This window comes from Pterocles gutturalis, unplaced genomic scaffold, assembly GCF_000699245.1.
Source record: "Pterocles gutturalis isolate BGI_N339 unplaced genomic scaffold, ASM69924v1 scaffold5691, whole genome shotgun sequence".
Taxonomy (NCBI): Eukaryota; Metazoa; Chordata; class Aves; order Pterocliformes; family Pteroclidae; genus Pterocles; species Pterocles gutturalis.
In genome coordinates this window covers 30,920-52,740 of record NW_010102828.1, presented here as the reverse complement: position 1 = coordinate 52,740, position 21,821 = coordinate 30,920, and the positions used below count along the sequence as shown (strand labels likewise).

Here is a 21,821-nt window from a genome sequence, read left to right as displayed (position 1 = left end):
TTGGAGTAGGTAAACCTGAGTCACAGAGCACCTTCTACAGACATAATGCTGTTCACTGGAATTGCTCCCAGACTAGAGCATGATGTTAATTCAGAGACTCAGTTTTTTCTCTGTGTAAAACATCCTGCACCACTTTTATTGGTACTTTGTGTCCAACCTATACCCCTGCAGTGTTGTTTTAATTAAAACAAAAGTGGAAATAATGAAGTGGTGGTATGGGTGGTGATTCTGCAGGTACGTCAGTGCTGATGCACAGTAAAGCACTCTTCTGATAGCTTTCTGTGCTGCGTTAAATTAAACTGATATCCCAAATCTGGAATTTTTTGTGTGTATGTGTGTTTGCAGTTATGAGACGTGCATTCAGCAAGCAGAACTACTGACTTATGAAATGCAGTACTGTTGCAGCAGGGCTGTCGGTCTGGGATTTAAAAAGAAACTACGTTGAATTTGGGAGTGTCACCAGCAGTTTGCGGATGGACATGAGCTGTGTTGGCACCGTGGGTTAAATGTGCACTTGGGACCTGTGGAAGGAACCACCTGAGAGTGTTTTGCTCATGATTTGTGAAACACTTCTTCATGGTTGTACGTTTTGCCTATTAGCAAATATATTCCTTATTTCTTGGGTGCTTCTAATTTTTTTCTTTAAGATGGGGGTGGTCCGTTTCTCGATTTTTCTCTGGCTTTCTGCACTGTAATGATGGCAGCATCACCTGACTGCTGGAATATACTGGCCTGACTTTAATCATCGGGTGACTGGCTCTTAGCATGGTTTCATCTCGGCTGTTTTACATCCCCTCTTGTAATTGCACGATTGCTTGCAGCATTGTTTTTCCATTGGTGACAATGAAAGGCACATGTTCATATTTTACGTAACCTTATACTTTTTGCTTGATGTTTAAAGTGTAGGTGAAGAAGTGGCACTTTGCAGATAAAATCCTCTTTATTTGTAAGCAGCGTATTTTCACCCCGGTATGTAATGGTTTGTAAGACAGCGTTATGTGTAAAACCACGTTTGTCAGTATCACAAGGAGGAAGAAGTAGTTATGCTGAGCCTGTATTAATAACAGGCTGTGTTTCTGGAGTGCTGACAGTTTCATTGAGGCATATATGCTTACAATTAAATAACCTGCTCAAAGCTGCAAAGAAGAGTGATGTTTAATGTAAATAGTATCTTAAGTCTTTTAACTGCTAAATAACCAAACCCAGAAAAACAATAGGGAATCAAAACTCTCCTTTAAAAAACATTGACACCAATTAATGTGCAGTAAAATTATTTGCCTGTACAAGTTGTTTCGACAGCTCTGCAGGTCTAAGATGGCAGAAGCTTTCTGTTGCTGTATAAAATCAAACTACCATTTATTTCAGCCTCATGGTATGTGCAAATTCATGCAGCTCAGTTAAGGGAATAGCTTCACAACTGGTGTTACAATCTGTGGCTGGAGTGCTGCATCACAATGCAGCAAATGCATTTTCCACATTAACCAAACATGACAGCTGAAACGATTATTAACCATGCAATATGTCGGAAGTCATCAAAAATTCACATCAGAGTAATTGCAGTGGCGCGGGGAAAAAAAAAAAGTAGCATCTCTCTCCTCTTGCCTGCCTGCCGCCTCACCCCCTCCTAATTCTGACATGGTACAGTCCGTTAACAATAAAATATCCTTCTGTAACCTATAAACTGTTACTCCCATCAGTTACTGGTTTCAGACTGATGCTTTCCCTAGAATTTGAATAAAGCACCACTGGAAAAAAATATATAGATGCTTTACAGGCAGTGGTGTTGAGCCGTGGAAAGCAGCTGCTTTCTTATTGTCTCGCTGGACTCCTGACTGTCTCAGCCATTTCAGGACTTGCAGGTTAGATTTGAATTTTTTTTTTTTTAAAGATGAGAAAACTTGAGCATTAATACAGAAAGATACAGCTGTGTAAGCCTCAATACCAGGCAACTGAAGTGTGGCAGTTACAGACAGCATTAACAGGTTTGTAACTCCTCAATACTGAGATCTACAGGTAGGAATATATATATTGAAAATATATAAAATGAAGGTTAAAAGCTTGCTTTGATAAGGGAGAGTTTTCCTTCACATGTCTTCTGTGGCGGTTTTTCTTTGTGCTGTGGCTGAAGGCTGTTTAAATTTGTAGGTGGGTAATTAAAGAGAACAGGTGGGTAGTTTTGGAGAAATCATCCTTTGCTTGCAGAAAAGAAACCTCAAGGTCTGTGGCTGTACCTGCTAACAGTCCTTGCTAGAGCAGCTGTTGGGTGGGGCAGTCCAGGGTCTGCTTTGGGTTTCAGTCGTGGTGCCTTTTTCAAGACCCTTCTGACATTGCTGACTTTGCTTTTCATTTAAGCAGGAATACAGTAGCATAACTTTCTGAATGGCTTTATTCCTGTTTTCCCTTCCTTAGGCTATGAAATGTCAATGGAAGTATTTCAAACAAAAAATAAAGATGCTACTTGATTGTATGATTTTTCTTAGTTTTCATTGTAGTGGAAAGATCTTGGTCCTTTCTGTTCCCTCTGTTCCTACAGATGCACTTATGATTTATTTAGAAGACACGCTAAACTTTCTTTCATTTTATTTTGAAGTAAGGATTTCAAATGTGGGATGAAAATAAGATAGGAAATACTACTACTTCTTTCCCCAAGTAAACAAAGACCCTTGGAGATTTGCTTTTTTTTTTTCTGTTAGTTTCTTAAACGAGGTGATGAAGTATATCTGGAGTTTGCAGCCTAGCCCCATCTCTCTTTGAAGTGAATCGGATGTGTTATGAAAGGGGTTAAGCCAGTAAAATCATAGTAAGGGGAAGCAGTCAGGAAATTAACATTTATATAAATGTGGTGGCCGTGGGTGGGTGGCAGCTGATTTAATACTCTCAGATCCAGGGACTCGGAGGCTGCGTGCAAACTGGAAGCTGTGCCTGCCTTTGGTGGGGACAAAAGTAGAGGGTAGGTTGCTTTTTCTCCTTTCAATTCTATTTCTCTGTCTGGAGAAAGGAGGTTAATGAGATGTGCTGTGCAGGACGGTGCCTGGGCTCTTGCAGCAGAGAATGACTTGCCTCCTTTGGGGTTCCCTCCCCAAATATTGAGGTGCCTATATGCCATCTTCAATGCTCCTCCTGTTGTCAACTGAGAAATGTCTGAACTGCTCAGAAGGGGAGACATGGGAACAGTGGCATGGCATGGCCAGAAAGTTGCCTCTTTTAAACCAGATTACCTGTGCTCAGGGGGGTCTTGCCACAAAAGCAGCTCAGTCAAGTAAAAGACAATGAAATGTGTGGTTTGCATGTGTGAAAAGATGGAGGAAGCCATCTCTACTGACCCCGTATGGGAGACAGCTCAATTATCCTTGCAGCTGGTACAGTGTGGCAAATTATTTTCCTTTGTCTGAAGTGGGTGGGAGACAGAGTTCAACTAAGCGCCATAAATTAATGTATGGAAAAAAAAAATGACTGAGCCACTATAATTATTAATTAGCTGTGGGTCTCTTATAGCGGGGCTTTCTGAGATACCTGTTGGCAGCATCTGGAGTTGGCATTTCATTTACATTATAGTCCAGAAGCTTGTGCGCCTTGTTAATGCAACACGCAAATAAAGGCATGCACTGCTAGAGAGTCCCTTAGCAAGGGTGGAGTACAGCCGGAGGAGAAAAATGGAAACCTTTTGTCTCCGGTGTATCCTTAGTATGCTGTTCTCGTGCCTCAAGTCAAAGTCAGGAAAGTTTAAACCTTAGGTTTATTACACACTAGGAGAAATAATAGTGTTTATTATCTCATTTGTTGCAGCAGAGAATTTTAATACATGCTTTTCTCTCCAAGCTTTATAATGTCTAGCATTTTAAGATATAAGTTGTATAATTGTAACAGGCATATTCTAGACTTGTTTTTTTATTTTAATGATATCTAATTAATAATTCATAGCTAATTTAAATAATTAACTTTGTGAAATGTATCAGTAATGTAGTAAGGAAACACCATTTCTAAAGACCACAGCATGTTTGAATTGAGGATTTAAAGATACCATGACACATATGAGCTCCTCTAAATTGCTTGCTTTCACTGTCAGTAAAATATTTATATTTATTCCAAGGGACACACTGCCATGTTGAAAATACCTATTAGGTGAACAAAGTAGCTATGATTTATTTACAAATCTTTAGGAGGAATGGGCTAGCTGACTTGGGCTTGTTCTTCTAACTCAGGTGGATGATTTTGCTAAATCATCTCTAAGAGGGTTGAACTTTAAATTTGCTCATTTTCTTGACACTGCAGTGCATATTTTAAACAAAAAAGAAACGAACTAGTATTCTTCACACTGATGCATGTAATTGTGGCTCTTTGGAGTGTTGGCCAGCCACTGTCAGTGAAATACAGTAGATTTAACTTTGGAAAGGTTTTCTTTCTCTATGTGGGTTTTTCTGGGAGACTTCAAATTGTAATAGAAATGTTCCGGGAAACCCCATTGTGGAGGTGCGGCACTAAGGAAAGCCACCTGTCCACCTATGCTGGGGCTTAGGATTTGCATCCTGGTTTAACTTGGTTATTGCATTTGCAGTGCTGACAGGATTTTGATGTCTCTGAAGCAGGCGTTGTCCCTTCGAGGCAGCGAGCGTTTGCTGCATGCATCACTTTGTGTCTGAAATACTGATGGGGGTTGGAAGACTTTTGCTTGGCTCTCTTTTATTTTTTTTTTTAACTGAAGCAGAAAGATTACTAGTGCTCCTGAGGAACGTTCAGGAAGGCGGTACACAGGCTTTCTGCTCTGGGATGGGGGCACGGCAGCCGAAATCCTTCAGCTTGAGTCAGCCTGGGAACAGGGAAAGCATCAGGCTCAGCGCTGCCAGGCTCGCTACTTGCATCCACAGGAGGTAAAGACAACCAATTTTGAAAATTTTTTATCTTACATACAGTTGAAGGCATTTAACTATTTTTATACATCTGAAATTGTGAAGGAAGACGTGCAAATACCAGTAATGTGTTTTCTTTCCAAAAAAGCCTGAGAACACCCCTGTTTCTCACAAACAGCAAGGTTATGTGCTCCCACCCAGACAGAGGGATAAAGCACTGACAGGGTGGGGGGAGATTGAGGGACTGCACTAAAATGTGCAGAAGTGGGTTAGAGGAGACTGGGTGTTAATGACTAGCAAGTTGGCTTAATATTTTGTCCCTCTTGCTGGTGTTCCATCAGAAATGTGCTATTTCAGGCTGGAAAGTACTTCATCGACTGATAGGAATGGCAGTTTGGCTTGCAGATGTTAATGCTGCATCTGGAGAAATTAATTTTGTGCTGCCAGGTTAAGTGGGTTATTTTAGCTGCCTGTATGTTGATGCTAATGTACAATTAGTCCAGCGACAGACACTGCAAGCTTGTCAGTACGTCTCCTTTATGCCTGGTTCTTTTCAAACTACTCCCTTATTAGCCAGTGTTTTCTGTGATTTTCAGAGAGAAGCCTATCCTCCTGTTAACAGGGCTGGACGCTCCTCTTTCCTCGGCTTTTATCAGTTTTTTGTGCGGTCCTGTATGTTGATGCTAATGTACAATTAGTCCAGCGACAGACACTGCAAGCTTGTCAGTACGTCTCCTTTATGCCTGGTTCTTTTCAAACTACTCCCTTATTAGCCAGTGTTTTCTGTGATTTTCAGAGAGAAGCCTATCCTCCTGTTAACAGGGCTGGACGCTCCTCTTTCCTCGGCTTTTATCAGTTTTTTGTGCGGTGCTGACAGGTTTCCAGTGGCTGGTTTCTCAGCTTACACCATCTCAGGAGACTCCTTGCCAGCTCTCGGTACAGTAAATTGAGGTGTGGTCTGCAATGGCAACTGTCTGCTTCGTCCCTGCCCCTGCCGTGCAAGGACCTGACACGGGCAGAAATTCAATGTACAGGTTTTGTTTGTCACTGCGTTATTTGAGCATGGCTTCCTCTTAGAGGGGCAAGAATGCCCAGCTACTTCTTGAGGAAAATATGGAGTAACCACGATGCTAAAATGGCAGTGAAAGAAAGAAAATGGCGTCATCAGTGAAATTAGTTTCAGTGGCTTGATTTGAGGGCATCCTGCCTGATGTGAGGATGTTTTCAGCAAGAGGTATTAAATTACAGGCTTAGTTATGATTATAAAATTAAGATTTTAAATAACTTAAATCTGTAGGATTTTTCTCAGTATTCCCTTAAAAAGTATACCAACGAGGCGGATGTAATAGCTTAGTCCAGTGGACGAGCAGAAATTCTTTGTTTGCATTGCTATAAATATTTTTAATATAAGGTTACATTGTGGATTTCAAGCCCATTGGAATTACCTTAGATTTAGTTTATTGAAAATAAACTCAAAAAGAGCCAAAGCCCTGAGTTTTGCTTTGATTGTCAATCCCTTGATGCATTTAGGATTTTTGTAGGATTGCATTTTTTAATTGGGATGCTAATACAAGGACACTTATAGCACAGGGAGGAGACTTGTCGTGGCACTGAGCAAAGCCCCACACCGTGGTCTCCTCTCTGCATTTAAAAATATTGAGAAAAACAGATAAACGTGTATTTGGAAATTTGACGAACGAGCTCAGATTTCAGATTGTTCGTTTGCTCTGTGCTGACGCCGTTACTGATGGTGAAACACCCGTGCCAAAGTAGATGGGCTTCCTGTGGGTCCTGCTGGCCTGATCTGCGCAGAGAGCTGCTCTTGCTTAAGGTGTATTCCAAGGGAGGTGACATTGCATTTAATTGCCGTTGGGACATTTTCATTTCTTTATTAAGGTAAATGGAAACGCTGTCTGGGATGCTTTCAGGTGCCATGTACCAGCTGAACAACCTCCTTCTGGTGGCTCTTGAATAATGTTTCCAGCTGCCATAATTGGCAGGCAGGAGTCTGTCCACCTTCTTTCTCTAGTCCAGTTTTTTTTTTCATTGTTTTTTTTCCTCCTGTTCTTTGCATGGTGTCTAAGCAGGTTAGGGTTATTCAAGACTCTGTTTTGTTATTGCATGGTTTTCCTTCATGCTTTATAGCTTGGTAGGACCTGGGATTCTTACTGAACAGCTCCCAGTTGCATCGTAGGGGGAAAGAAAATGCTATATGCCTGGGGAGGAAGAGAGGATCGCTAGAGAAGGTAGCACTGTTGCTTACACAATTTCGGTGTTGCCTTAACAACTGCTGTCAAAAATGATCTGTGCAGTGGAGTCTGATAATTGTATGTGGAAGAGAACCTCATTCAGAGCAACTTCACTGTAAAACTTTAGATGAAAAAAAAGGTATTATCTTAGTTTTATGCCATTAAAATGTTTGTGACTTTGAAAAAAAGCCTACTAAACCCACTTCTAGCAGCATTCCCATGCGCTGTGCAGCCCAACATGACACGGCAAAGATTTTCAGAGCCTGAGAATAAGAGATTAATCTGTGTAATTGAAGTTATTTTGGCTTCACTCTGAAGAGGGAAGACACAACAAATAGTATGGGTAATTACTAATATTTTAATAATTAGCTACACTGTGTAAGTAATATATAAATTACATATATTATAGTAGTTGATATATTTAGGTGGTTTTTAGAACCAAGTGTCTTGTTTCACTCAATCATTATGCTTGGGTTTGTTAAATCTTGGCAACTTCTGACATTTTGTAAAATCTTAAAATGCGTAGGAACACTGCAATGATTTCCATGTTATGTTAGGAGTTAAGCCACTTTTAAGTACAATTTGAAGGGAAATATTGAGACCTCAGTGCATGAAAGCCTGAACTCACTGAGCATCGTATGTTGAATTAGAAGAAACTAAAATTGAACGGAGTAGTGTTTCATGCCAGCGGCTCTGAGCTCTGTTTATACGCAGAACAAGCAGTGCTGTGTAGCAGAGAGTTCCATTTTGGAGCTGTTGTGTGGGCGCCTGGCACCATATTCCAGCAGGAAATCTGAGCAGGGCTATTTTTCTAGACGTTTCCAGTGTGACAAAGCTGTGCTCCCTGTATATGTCACGGTAAATGTTGCTTATATTTGCTGCAAACACCTTGCACTCTCCTTGATGGCCGCATACCGCAAATGCGTTTCAGAGGACTGCGGCTGGGTGTGGGATGCGATGGTGGCTCCCAGTGCTGGGAGATGCCTTGATATTAACTGATGGCTTGTTATTAGTCTTCTGTGCTTCATGGATGGTCTCACAGCTGGAGCAGGAGCTAAGAGCTATTTGTATTCCTTCCCTTGAAGCCTGTATGTCTAAGGAGCACATCTCCAGTCTTCACTTGCCAAATCCAAATGGTCCCAGCAAGAGTCAAAGAGCATGCACCATCTGCCCCTGCTTCTGTTATAGGAGCTGATCTGTGATATCCTGAGGAGCACTTCTTTCGGCAGTTTGAGTTTTTCCTGTCACGGCTAGAAGGAATAACGATATTTATCCAACACAGTGAAATCCAGTGTTCGTGGATACTGTCTGAAGATTACTGTGAAACCTGCATGCATTTCACAGATCAAACAGTCTAAAACAGTAAAATAGTAATAAAACATTCACTAGTCTTTTGCATTGCCAGCACTAACCTGTGGCAGAGAGCACTTTGTAAATATTCACCTAAGGCTTGCTGTGCTACACAGATTAAAGGCCGCATTCAAAACCAAGTGTTACATCAGCAGCATGCCGATGGTGGGGCAGGGATGCCCTGTTCCTGCCCCAGAACTTGTCTCCAGTGAAGGTGGCCACTGTGCATCTTTCCCACTGCACGCAATGTGTTGAAGGCTTGTGGGCAAATGGCGGTGCCCCTTCTTCATTCTGCAGCGCGTACTGCCGCCGGCTGAGCGTGCGCGGGGAGCTGTGCGCATTGCCAGCGCACACAGGCTCTAGCACAGCTCTAGCACAGTGTGCATCGAGTCTTGCTGCTGCCAGAGCGAGGTCCATGTTGCTGCTCCACCATCATGAAAGCAGACAGTACTGCAGCTCTGCAAAATTTGATTTTGCTGGAGTAGAAAGCTGCTCAAAAAAAAAAAGTGAAATGGTGTTTTGAATTGTTGCTAGTCACGCAATAGAGCAAAGATTAAGCCAGGGTTTGTATATTTTAATGACTTACTGCCACTGAAATGCTACCTGCTTGCAGGGTGCAAAAAAGAGCTCTCCTACCTTGGTTTTCAAACAAACTGAATGTGAGTATTGACTACAAGTGTGGGGCACAGTTACGGTGCGTGGGGGGGGGGGTGTGCGGTAAGACCCCTGCGAAGGCAGGTGGTGGAGCAGCAAATCTTGCCCAAGCCCGGTGTTGGGCTGTATTAGCGCAGTTTTGTGTTACAGCTGTTAGTCTGCATGTTTTTCCCTGTTAAGCTTTAACAGGGCTGTTGCTTTGAAAGTCTCTGATGCAACAACTGTCTCTGGGGTCTTAGCAAACTGTAAACCCTGCTGATTTTTCCCTGCTTTTTCTCCTGTTAGTCAACAGTGAAGTAATGTTTTAGGAAAATGTTGCAAGAATTCCCATTCTAAACACATGGTAAGTAACTTGAGAAATGTATGATGTGGTTTGACAAGCTCAACTGTCTCAGGCTAGGAAAATTTTATATTGCTAAATCCTTGGATTGAGCACTATACAGCTGTGGGACGAGCCTCGTCGGACCTTCCGTTTCAGTGGACCTTTGCACCTGTACCATGACTCATTCCTTCTCTCTCATGCAGTTTGAAGTGATGCTGACTGGTAAATCCCTCTTTCTTGAATCCTCTTCCTCTGTGAGGATCTCTGCACTTGGGTTCTTGGTCTGCTTTGGCCCCGTAGCGATTTTGCCATCTGAAGTCCTCTAAGGAGAAAGCTGATTTCACGTAGCTCATTGCATTCAGTAGCTGATCTTTGGGCAGCTGCTTTGGGGGACACTCTGTTACACAGGCCAGGGTACGTAGTGAAGCGGCTTGGCTGGGTGTTCTTACAAAAGCTGATGCTTCCCGCAAAACAAATCTTAGGAGACCTACAGAAGCTTCCAAGAGATGCTGGTGCAATGCATGCGAAAGTCTGAATACAGAGAGGTATTGCCCCTGCTACCCCAGCGTGTCCCCATCCTCAGGAACACGTTAGCTGGCCACACCGTTGCTCATGGGCCTGTTGGCCCATCTGTTTAAAGCCAGCCAGCAGGCATTGATGCTTGTGTCAGCATAAACCATCATTTGGATTAAAAAAAAAAAAGCAATAATATTATATACTGTAGTCTGTTGCTGTGGCAGTGGGTTCCAGGTAGTCTTGCTTCATTTTCTGTTTGCAGAGAGAGCATGGCCAGGAGGGCGGTGCCAGGCTGCACCGCCTCGGGAGTGTGCTCAGACATGTGCATGTTTGCAGTAGGCTTCTATTTAGAAAATATTTTCTTAAAATTGCAGTAGAGATAATGAAATCAGGTGCTTCATCTGGAGCTACTGTTCCCAAATCATTGCTGAAGATTGTTTTGTTCTGGGTTTTTGGGTTGGGTTTTTTGTTGTTGTTAAATGTATAATCATCATCCCTGCTGGTCCTTTGCAGGAGTCACTGAATCTACTGGAAGCCCAGTGCTTGAAAATGTTTTAATGAAAGAGCAATTGACTTGAAATGGCCCCAGATTGTTCGTTTCACTTTCTCCTTTCTTCCCCTGCCAGTGAAAAAGTAAGCCTTGCTGTCAGCATCCAAGGCCTCAGTATACTATTTGGCAACATTTACCTTCTCTTGACAGCTTGAATACTAAGATCAGGTATTAAAAATATGGCCTGGCTGATGGAAGTAATTAAGAGACTTCTATCAGCCAGGAGAGAGTTTACTAACCTCATTTACTGCGTTAAATGGGAGAGACTTTCAATCTCCTGTCAGAAAGAGAGCATCAGTTCACGCCTGCCCTTTTGTACGGATAATGGATTAGTTACTGGAACGCTTTCTTGCTGGAATTCAGGCTGGAGCAAGGCAGGTGCTGGTTCCTGTCACATCAGGCTGTGTCAGGCAGCAGTTGCCTGAGATGAGAAATGACAGTGGAGCAATGAGCAGAGCGGGAACGGGGAAATGGCACGGCCTCTCAGGGGTCCTGCCCCCCACCAGTGGGGCCGCTCCTGCAAACCATCCTCGAGCAAGGCGGAGTGGGGCTGGACTTTAGCAAAGAGGGAGAGTGGGAGATCGGACTGGAATCCAAGGGATAAGAGATCCAGGAGGAGCTGGAATGTGCTGGGGAAAGATACTGGGAGCCAGCAGTTGTGCAAGAATAAGTGGGACTAGCTGGGAAATGGGAACCTGAAGGTGGGAGAGTGGGTGTATTTCTATGCCTGTGTCCCTGTTTTGTGAACGCCATCTCATCAGATACTGTACAAATCACGTGTAGGAAACATGCAGCAGCAAGCGTTGCAGAGAACCTGTGCTGGAGATGTGCTGCTTCCCTTCCAAACTAGGCGCAGGAAGACTGTGTGGGAGTCCCACAGTAACAGAGAGGAAAATTGAACGCCACTCACTAAAGCAGGACAGCGTGATGCGACATGAGCTCTGTGAGCTTTTTGCTTATACCTGCCTCAGGGAAATAAGATAAATTTTAGTTTTCAAGCAAAATCCCAGCTCCACTGGGATCCCTGCAATGACAAAGTTTGTGCACAGAGCTGCAAGGGGAGGATTTCTTTCACCTTTGGGGTTTCAGCAATGCTTGTGTTGGCTATTCCTGTCTTTGCCATCTGCTGCTGTGAAATAGCCCTTTGTCTCCTAACAGTATCTGTGTTCTTCTCCTGCTTCTCTCTTTAGGTACCAAATATGAAACAATGTCTTGTTGCTTATTGTTCAATCAGTAGCATCTCCCCTGTGAGGGGGATATGTGATACGGGTCGTGTACTCCCTTAGTCCCCTGCGCGTGCTGCATGCCATATCTCCATATCCTTCACACTGGCTGCAGGCATCCATGGCAAAGTCAAATCTTGCCTCTGGGATTGCAGAAAGCTTTTAGGGCAGGTACAACTCGGTGATCACAACTAACACTGTTCAAGACTCAGACTCTATAGATAGCAAACCCTTAAAGCTGTTATGTGTCCTGGCATTTTTGAGGAACAAAATTCTCTAGCATAAAGCGCATCTCTTCTATCTTTCTGCCAACCGTTGTTGCAGAGAACTCTGCTTTTCCTTATAGCAGGTGGACATTTGTGTGCATTTATGTACATCCATGAAATCCAAAGGTCCGGTGACCAAGAGTAGCACACCACTAGGTGGCAATGCAGTAAACCCAGTGGAGAAATACTGTTACAGCACCCGGACACTCCTCACTTCCTTAACGTCTGAAATTTTGGCCGCCAAAGCCCAGAGTGACAACCCTAGGAGGAGCTCTTGTTTGGTCTAACTAAGCAGAAGCAGTCTCATGAGCAATAGCAGGAGCCCCTGCATCAGCTACTGAACCTCCCTCTTCTGAGGTTTAACAATTAACCTGTAATTAACTCAAGCAGCAATTGTCATGCTCCAGTCATAATGTTTAGCGCGAGGCATAGGACAGCCTTTTTAAAATGTACCTTTTCTCGGTGAGGCATTACAGATATTATTTGGAATGTGTGAGGATTTTCCTTTGCAAAAGGAGTAGTTTTTGAGATTGAAGAAGACAATTATCATCCCTTAATTAGCATTCAGTATAATGTAATCCCTTACACAGGCCTAGTGAACTTGCTGGGAGCTGGGAGGTTTCATTAAGAAGGATACTCGCCCTGGATTTATGGACTTCAAGGGAAGTTCAAGTACATCTTAAATTACTCCGCCGATTACCCTCAATGCTGTCTACCTTTCTAGGCAGGTACCTGCTCAGCTCAGGGCGTGCATCCCTCCAAGGAGAGAGGAGAGGACCAAGGGCAGTGCGGTAGGACTTGTCTCGTTGGGCTTTCAGGAGCCCAGCGCTCGCAGAGCAAGCAGGGAGCCAGGGCACCCAGTGCCTCTGCAAGCTGCAGTGCCTGCCTTGGTGTGCTCAGCACCTTGCATCACATCCGGATAGCTGTAAGGCTGTCTGTGGGCTTTTTTTACCTGTAAAATTGGAAGCATTGTTATAGGGTACAGCACACATGGTGTTCTCTGCAGCATTGGATCCCTATTGTCAGAATGTGGCTGTGTTTTCTGCTTGTGTTGGTGTGTGCTTTGAAGGTCTAGAAGCACTGCTTGTTAGAATTCCAGATAATTTTTCTCCAATTGAGGTTGGAGACAGGGAAACAAACAAAAAAAAGCATTATTTGTTGCCCTCCTAAAGCCCTTCCACTTTTGCAGACATGGACAGGCCTTACAAAGCCATGTCTCCATCCCTCCCTGCCTCTCCTGCATGGAGGCGAGATCGGGTCTTGACCCGGTTAGGTGACTGCGGCAGCCCTTCCCATGGTGACAGCTGCTGTAATGGTTGTCCCCAGACATCTGCAAGGATCTGGATTTAGGTTCCCTTTTTCAGATTGTAACTGAGCTTTCTCTGCAGGCATTCTCTAAAAATAAAGCAGGACATGTCGGACGATGCAGTGAAGAATAGGCTGTGTAGAAGTGCCTGCTCTCTTCCATATGTAATTCCAGGGCTGTTTCTCAGGGGAGCACGTCACATGTCCGTCTGTCTTGGAGGCTGGCAGTTCATTCTCTGTCTGGTATGCAGAAAGGGGTCGCATTCCTATTTCCAGCTGAGAGGGGTCACAGGCTGTCCCATAGCTCAGATGCATATTCTACATATTTCAGAAGGGTGCAATGCCCGTTCTGTTGCTGGGTAGCAGGAAGGCAGACACCACACCTGTGCAGCAGATTTCTTTATTTTGAGGAAATTTCAAGCCTTCCTCCCTCCTAGAAGTAAGTAAGTAGTAAATAAGCACGATACCCGTGGCTGTGTGTAATGCTGCTGCAGGACTGTTTCTAAGACTGATCATAAATATAAATGTTTTCCCAAAGGTCCAAATTCTCATGACAACAAATTTCTTCTTTACTGCAGCATCCATCCTCTGGAGATCTTGAGCTTTCCCTAGGTTGTATGGATCAATACGGATACTGTCAGATTGTTGGGGCAGAACAAGCTGTTTGCAGGAAGATGTGGGGAATGGAGGGCACAAAGGCCTCCTGGTTCCTGACAGGTTTGGTTAGGCACTGCTGCAAGGCTGTATCCGCGTTGTTAAAAGACTAAGGCACGGTAATGTTGAGTTCCCACTGCCTGGTTTTGTTATCAGCTCTTAACTTCAATGCTGTGGAGGGAGTGTATACACTCTTAAGGTATTAGCACTCAGTGGAGTTGATGATGTTATAGTTGATTACTTCAGAGGGAGACAAAGGCTTCTCTTCCTTTTTTTTATGACTTGAATAATGATTAAGTTGAAGCCTGAGAGTACAAATCAACTTGGTTTGTTTAATTAGTGATATAACAGTGAAAATGCAAAATGAAGATATTTGAGCACCTGGCCTCTTTGACATTTACTGATACGCTGAAAATTAAAAATACAATTCTTATGTATTTTTTTTTACCCATTCCAGCTGTATGCATGAGGTGAAGCTGTGTGGTAAACTTTTCCTGTATGCTTTCCAACTGTTTAGTTATTTCCATCCTTCCTCAACTGACTGTTTTTAAGACTGTTTTTCACAGTTCCTATCAGACCTGCAAGAGCTCTACTCCTCCCTGAAGCTGCCAAGTCTAAACCTTTTTTATTTTTTTCAACGTACTCAAGTCCAACAATCTTATCTTGGCTTATCGCTCCTTCCAGGTTTCATCCTTGCTCCCTCAAATGGAGAGCAAGAGGAAGCACTTGCTGGGACACAGAGATAAAAGAGAACAGAAGGAGGACATTTCACTAGGATTTAATGCATATTAAAATGGGGGATTAATGCATTTTCATTTTCACATTGCTCTGTATGGGCATCTTGCTGTACCTCTGGTGAAGTGAAGTGACCTTTAAACTTCTCGGGAGTGGACTGGGGAGAGAGCTGCGAGCACTTCTCAGAGTTGAAAGAGCTGAGTACTACAACACGTATCTGATGCTAGTGCAAGGCTGTTTTTTTTTTTTTTTAACTGAAAATCTGTTTCTCCTTTTCTGCAGGGATTCCTGAAGAATGAAAAAGATAATGCATTGCTGTCAGCCATTGAAGAATCTAGGAGGAGGGTAAGTTGAAAGCAAGCACCTTTTTTCTTAAAAAAAAAAAAAAAAAAAAAAGGGGGGGGGGTCCTCTAAGGATTTAATAAATTAGATATTTAAAGTAGTGAAATTGAAGAGAACTATATTGACAATACAGGGAAATTAGACATTAGAAAATATTTGTTTGCAAATTCCAGGAGAAATAATTGTCAGTGGTATTTTGTATTTCAGCTGCAATGTTTTGTAGAGTCGGGAGGCTCACAGTGTTCAATCTGTCTGAACAGAGCGGCCGTTGTTCGTAAGGCACAGCACGCTTGCTCCAACCCTCTGCGTGGATGGTGCTTTTCTAGAGATGATGATGCTAGGATATGGGGTTTATTTTCTTTGAGAAACGCTGTGTGCACTGACTTCCTGTATGGCGATGATGCTCAGTGAATTTATTGTAGTTGTTTTTCCAGGTTACAGGGATTGGTGTTCATACAACCACGTTCAGGCTATGCAGCAGAAGTGCTGTAAGGTTTCATTCTGGTGTCTCTAGAAGAGACAGAACACCGTGCTGCATCACACTGTCCAAAGCAATTCAGTCATATAGGAAAAAAAGAATAGTTTTTTAAGCAGGGCAAAGGAAAATGCTATAGTAAGAAAGCAGGAGTTGTTGCTTAAGCTCAGGGTTTGCAGAGTCTGTCTTTCTGCCCTTGAAAGCAGTCCGTAAGGAAAAGAGACAGTGATAGCTGGCCTTCCCCCATTCATCTCCTGTCTCTTCGCCTCCAAGCAAGTAGTTGTTTTAAGGATTTTCTAAACTGGAAGTTGTTTTCTTAATGTGAAATTCGTCTGATCCTGTTTGTGCTTTTGGTATCTGTCATGTTCTGGGGCAATGATTTCCACAATTGAATTATGCAGTGTGGAAAAATGCTTCCTGTTGTTTGTCTTAAAACTGCTGTTTGGAAATGTCATCACGTGCTTCTTAGTGCTTATGTTTCGATTGTTTCCCTTCAGGTACTCTTGGGGCATCAGGTTTAGAACTAAGCTTATTTCTTTCAAATGATAAGAAATAGTACTTAAGCATCATTAAATTATTTTAAGTACGTATAATTATACTGTAATTATTGGAGCATTTTTAAAACCCTGTTGAAATTATTATAGTGAAGGTAGGGACAAGACCCATATTCTACAATGAAAGTACAAAGTGAATTTCTATAATAAAGACAAATGTTATGCTCTAGTTCCATACATGCACCATAATTAAATGTTTGCCAAATGTCACTGACTCTTATCAATTCATTTATACTGGGGAATGTTTTGCTCCTTAATTGACGCTATCCTAACAGTGGGCTGTAATGACATGAGAAGCTTATTCAGCAAAGCAAGACATTTAGTTATGTGCACTGCAGCACAAAGCAATGGGAAAGACAGAGAGGGCTGGGAGAGGGATAGAAGTGGAAGATCCAATATAGCTTATTCTCTATTTGGAATTAGTGGAAAAATTCTTATTTCCTGTGCCAGTATACTCAAGGCTGCTAGTTTAGCATCACCCCAAGAATAACAGCAAAGGTAGTGAAGCATTTTCTCTGTCCTAATGCTATTGCCAAAATATGGCATATTGAGGGAAAAGCTGTTTCCTTCCATGAGCTCCCCCATTGGATCTGAAGACAATATAGCACATCAGCCATTTGAAAGGTAAAAGAATGTTGTTTTTTTTTTCTTGGGAGATATGATTTTCCTGTGTGGTTTCCTGAGTTACATTCCTGATGAGAGAGACTTTCTGATTCTTTGGTACTGGTTAATTTTCCTTAATACTTTTTATTTTATCCTATTTCCCATTTATAAGCAAGGTATACTAGTAAAGACCTGAAAATGAGAAATGGGTGATAAACACGCATGTCTGTCAGAATGCAGTAAGGCAAGCCTGCAGGGAGGTGAAAAGCTAGTTGCCATTAGAGAAGTTAGTCGCTGCAAACCACACGGATCAGGGATGACCTGGGTATTGTGTGCATGCTGCTAAATTAAAGAAGCCGATTGATTTCCAGCCTCAGTTTTGTGTGTATTGCAGTACTGTCGAAGAGACACAGATTCCGTTTTACCAGCTGGGGATATGTGGGAGTAGTCTTAATTCCACACACGCCTGCTTTCTGAATCCCCCGGTACCTGGCCGGGAAGCCTGTTAAAACAGTATGCAGCACATCATTAGCTCTTGAGGGCAGACCTGGTTGGTTTATCTAGTTGCTATTTTCTGTTTCATTTTTGAGCTGTCTATTAATAGCAGAGCTAGGCTGTTTGGTGTTTCTCTGTGTTCCTTAGCTCTTGTTCTTTTTCCCCAACAGACTTTTGCTATGGCTGAGGAGTATCACAGAGAGTCAATGCTGGTTGAATGGGAACAGGTGAAACAAAGGATTCTTCATACTCTGCTTGCATCAGGGGAAGATGCTCTCGATTTCACCCAGGAAAATGAGGTAACTCTGTCTTTTTAAACGCTGTCCATAGTCACACACAGTGTGTACGCAGCTGGCACTCCAGCACTCCTGAAACAATCTCTGGATTATTCTGTAGGTACAACTATGTGAAAACGAGAAATGTTAAATCTCTCTTTAATTTCAGAAAGGCTGTGACTAGCAGAATGCATTGTTTAGCAAAATATCGTCTGATTATTTTATGATTGTTTTCATTGCCTGATGGATAAAGGCATTGGAGCTCCTATTGCTGAGGCTGTGTTTTAAGCAACATATGTGCCAGTCACACTAACACATATGGGTCAATATACCCAGGGGACAGAACACACATCGGGGTGAATTTCACCTTCAGGAGACCTTTGCAACACTAATGAGACCAGACGGTTTCTCAGGTGGACTGTTCTCAGACATAGGTGTTAGAGTGTATCTTTCCCTTATCGCTGGGTGCTAGCCAGGGTTTATGGCTTTTCCTAAAAGGCTGATGAAGCGTCTCAGGTTTCTTGGCAAAACCAAACCAATATTCAACAACAAAAAAAGAGTATGCTTTCTTTTTTACCTTGCTGTCTTGTGCAGTGCAGATTAAAATTTTGTGCTGATAAAACCTCTTAATCCAATAGTGACCAAATCCTTTGGGCAAGACTGACCCTGCGTTTAACGTGGAATGGTATTGACTAGCAACTTGTAACAGAAGATAAGGAATGTTTTAAGTTAAAACTTTACAGTTTATTCTCTTAAAGAAAATGTTCCAGTTACATGAGTAGAGTAAAGCAAGGTTATGTGCAGGGTTGTGGGAACTCCATCCCTCTGAACTAGAGGCATCAGACATCAGCTGAGGTTCCTGAGTACAACGTTACATCACAGCCCCTGCACAGTGCTCTGTCAGAACTGTAACCTTGAGAGGAGAGGTGATAGGGGCTGGGGGGAATGCAAGTTGCTGTGCTTTCAGGCCGGAAAACAGGCCCAGTTTTTTATAGCTATGTTCCCCCTCTCCTTTAAAAAAAAAAAAAATTCTTGTTTGTTTGAATGACTTAGAGCTGCAAAGTATATTAAAATTAAAAAAAACCCTTGGTGTTAATGGGGTATGACCTGTATAGGGATTTGGAAATAATTAAAGTTGTTAATGAAATGTCCCTTTCTGATTACTATTCTTTTAAATATAGGTTAATCCCAGTTAGCATACATCTTTTTATAGAAGCTGTCTTCCCCAGAAAGTATTTTACTGATACTTTACTGTGACTTCTCAGAAGGTTGTCCAGCTTTCCAATATTAGAAATGCTAAATAATGCAGGCTGAATTCATTTAAAAGTGGGAACAGCTATCCCATTAATTTAGGATGCGAGTCTGAGGACTTGGCAGCTATTCTGATAGTTTCTAACATCTTTGATTTGTGTGTGAGTTACTGGTGTGGGGTTTTCTTTTCAAAGTGTGGATATTAACTGCTAGGAGAAGCAATTTAATAACCTGCTTTGAAAAGGTAAAACCCCTTTTCTGATGTTTCAGTGTCAAATGGACACTACCCCCAGTCCATGGCACTTGTGATGCCAAGCATCAAATTGGTGGGAAGGAGGGGGGAAAAAAATAAACCTCTAATGTTTTTCATGAATGAGTTTAAAGGCTCGTTATACACTATCACTCAGTAATACGCCATTCTGTTTCAAAGCACTCGTAGTGTCAGTATGTCACTTCAAGAGTATTTAAAATCCTTGATATATTCTAGTCTTAGCCTCAAGAAGTCAAAGGTCTGAGAGGTTTGAAGTGCATGTACTGTGTTAAAAGCCTGTTATCTAACCTCCCCACAGCAGGTTGTGCTTCTGAAGCCTTGTTCCAGTCAAATAAGTTTTTTGTGTGTGTGTGACACAAACAGACGCAGCCTGTAGAATATAGTAGGGGTTTAATTGATATCCTCTGGAGATGGAGAATCAACTGCAAAGGCACAGATCCAAACGCAGCGGGGGGCCACTCTGCCTGCGAGCCAGTTCTCAAGCTTTGGGCAAGCTAATATGGGCAGAGTGAAATACCAACACATTATTCATGGAAATAAGACCAATTAACAGGCAAAGCTCATGATTCAAAGAATGTAGCGTAGGACTTGCTATTAGGGTTTTCTGCTCCCCCTTGTCCTCCAACTTGGCATTCTTCCCGTAAGAGAAAAACAGAGCTAATAAAAAGGTGCTTCTTGGGGGAAAACAGAGGAAAGCCCAAGTTTTGTTTTCAAGGTATCAAACACCTATGCTCTCAAGGTGTTTGTTCCAAGTCTTGTTCCACTAGGTGCTGCAGTGTTTCTTTTGTCCTTTTATTTCAGGTTTTTCTTTCTTCCACTCCTGCTGTCAAGCAACCCACTCTCGCAGTGATGGAGAGACACTCTTGTTCTCTGTGTTTTGCCCCTCTGTATCATGTCTTCATATCCCTTAAATCCCAAGGACTGCAAGATGCTTTCCATTCCCCTGCTCCTACGCAGTGTATTTTGATGGTGTTTCTCCAGCTCAGTCTCCTGCCTAGTTATTCACCACATCTACTGGCCAAGCCATTTGGAGTGCTGACAAAATGTCTGCCCAGCCTTCTGCTGAGGAATGTGCATATGCATATGAGGGTGATGAATAATGCATCTTTTACATGCATGTGGTTTGGTGTGCAAGTGAGGCTGAATGCTTGGCTGAGTACAAATGAAGGAGGACTCCTTTGAAAGGCAGTATCATTAGGCTAAATTAATTTAAAAGATAAAAATGTGACGGCGTTGCAGTATATCTGCACCTTTCACAAATGGATAATATTCAGAATAAATATTACGGTTCTGAGGAATGTTTTGGAAAGACCTAAATTCAGGGCAGGGAGAAGCAAATGTAGTCGATAAAAACAGCACAAGCCATTTAAGCAATATCAGCCTAGAGGTGCAGAAAGATGTGTGTGTGTGCTTGCACTTCTGCAGTCCTTTGTGCATTACCCACTTCTCTGTTTTTCCTTTTGCTGCTCCAGTTAGGCTTAAGAACCTGACCTGAAACACAATTCTTCTCGTATGCACCTAGCTGCTCTTGTCAACGCATCTTTTGTAATCTTTTCTTTGCTTGAAAGCTTGAGAAGCTCTGACTTGCCACCAAAGGATATCCTTCCCTTCCCCAAATCCCCCCTTAGCCTGTGTAGGAGATGCCTCTTCAAATGCTGGTTACCAGCTGCGGAAGGATTGCCAGCGCAGCTCTCTACAGTTCAGAGTGGAAATGGCCTTCCCCGTGCTGACTCACTGCTTCAGTTCTCCTTTTGAAATTTTGTTTTAGCACAGCCATGAGGTAGTTCAGTGAGCTAGTGCTTTTTTTTCTTCAAGTTTAATAATTCAAAGATTAAGCTGGAATGCAAGTATGAGACAGAAAAAAATAGGAATAAGCTTGCTTCCATTACTTTTGACATAGGAAAGAAAAGCATAAGAAAAGCAAGACAAATTCTGGAGTTCCTGACTTTACTGAGTGCCAAGTCAGTAGTGGGCTTTTAAACAATTTAATTTCAGTGTGGCAGTTCTCAGGTGTGGCAGATTGTTAATAAGTGATCCCCGAAAGCATCCTGGTTAGAGTAAAATTAAAATTGGAGAAAGAAAAGAAAAACCCAAACCGCAGAGTAGTTATTTCTTAGTTTCAGGCATGCGCTTCTGAATTCAGATCCTTACCTGTGGGTTTTAACCTGTCAGTCATACACTGCTCTCTGGAGTGGCAGCCACGTGGATGCTCTCTGGTGCTGCAAAGCAGCGGCAGGAGAAAAAGGAACCAGATTCACGAAACAAAGCCCCAGTCTTTGTTTCTGGTGTTTGGGCACTGGTTGAAAAGTGGCACTAAGTCACAATGTACCCTTCTTCACTTGCTTTAGGAGATGAAACCTCATCAGTAATTAATGACAAGGTCCATAATTTAACGTTACTTTAAATAACTCTGCAATTTATCTGGCACAGCATAGGGGAAGGCTGCAAAGCACTATTTCTGCCATCATGTCTGTTTCCCAGGAAACCTGCTTTAACAGCTTCTTTGTTCTTTAGAACAAAGAATTTGTTGGGTTTTAGGTGGGTTTAAAGGAATTTGTGTCAGATGATTTGGCACTGAAAGAAAAATGCAAATGTTTCTGAATATCAGTATCCATTAGGAGTGACTGTGAGGAATATTTTTAGTGTAAGTTCAGCTGCAAAAAAGAGAAAGTGGGATTTCTTTGGGGTTTTCTGCAAGACATTTTGATACTGCCTAAGGTCCAAATACATCTGCCTGATTGGACATCATTTAAATAGCACTATTACTGAGAAATTAATGTAATGATAAACTAATTCCAGCAATTTTAAAGGCTTGTCCAGGTTCATCTTTGATACCATCATTCATTTATATTTCAGTGTATCAGGGACAGACACAACTGAGTGT

The 21,821-nt window shown here is 42.4% G+C and overlaps 1 protein-coding gene across 1 annotated transcript in view; it reads left to right on the top strand.

Annotated features, from left to right (window-relative positions):
* Positions 1 to 21,821, top strand: part of NUP93 (nucleoporin 93kDa) — a 75,690-nt gene that overhangs the window by 29,145 nt on the left and 24,724 nt on the right. The window contains exons 3-4 of the mRNA XM_010086432.1: positions 14,954 to 15,016; positions 17,311 to 17,439. Of these exons, the coding sequence (XP_010084734.1) occupies positions 14,954 to 15,016; positions 17,311 to 17,439 (192 nt within the window). The remainder of the gene's footprint in view (positions 1 to 14,953; positions 15,017 to 17,310; positions 17,440 to 21,821) is intronic.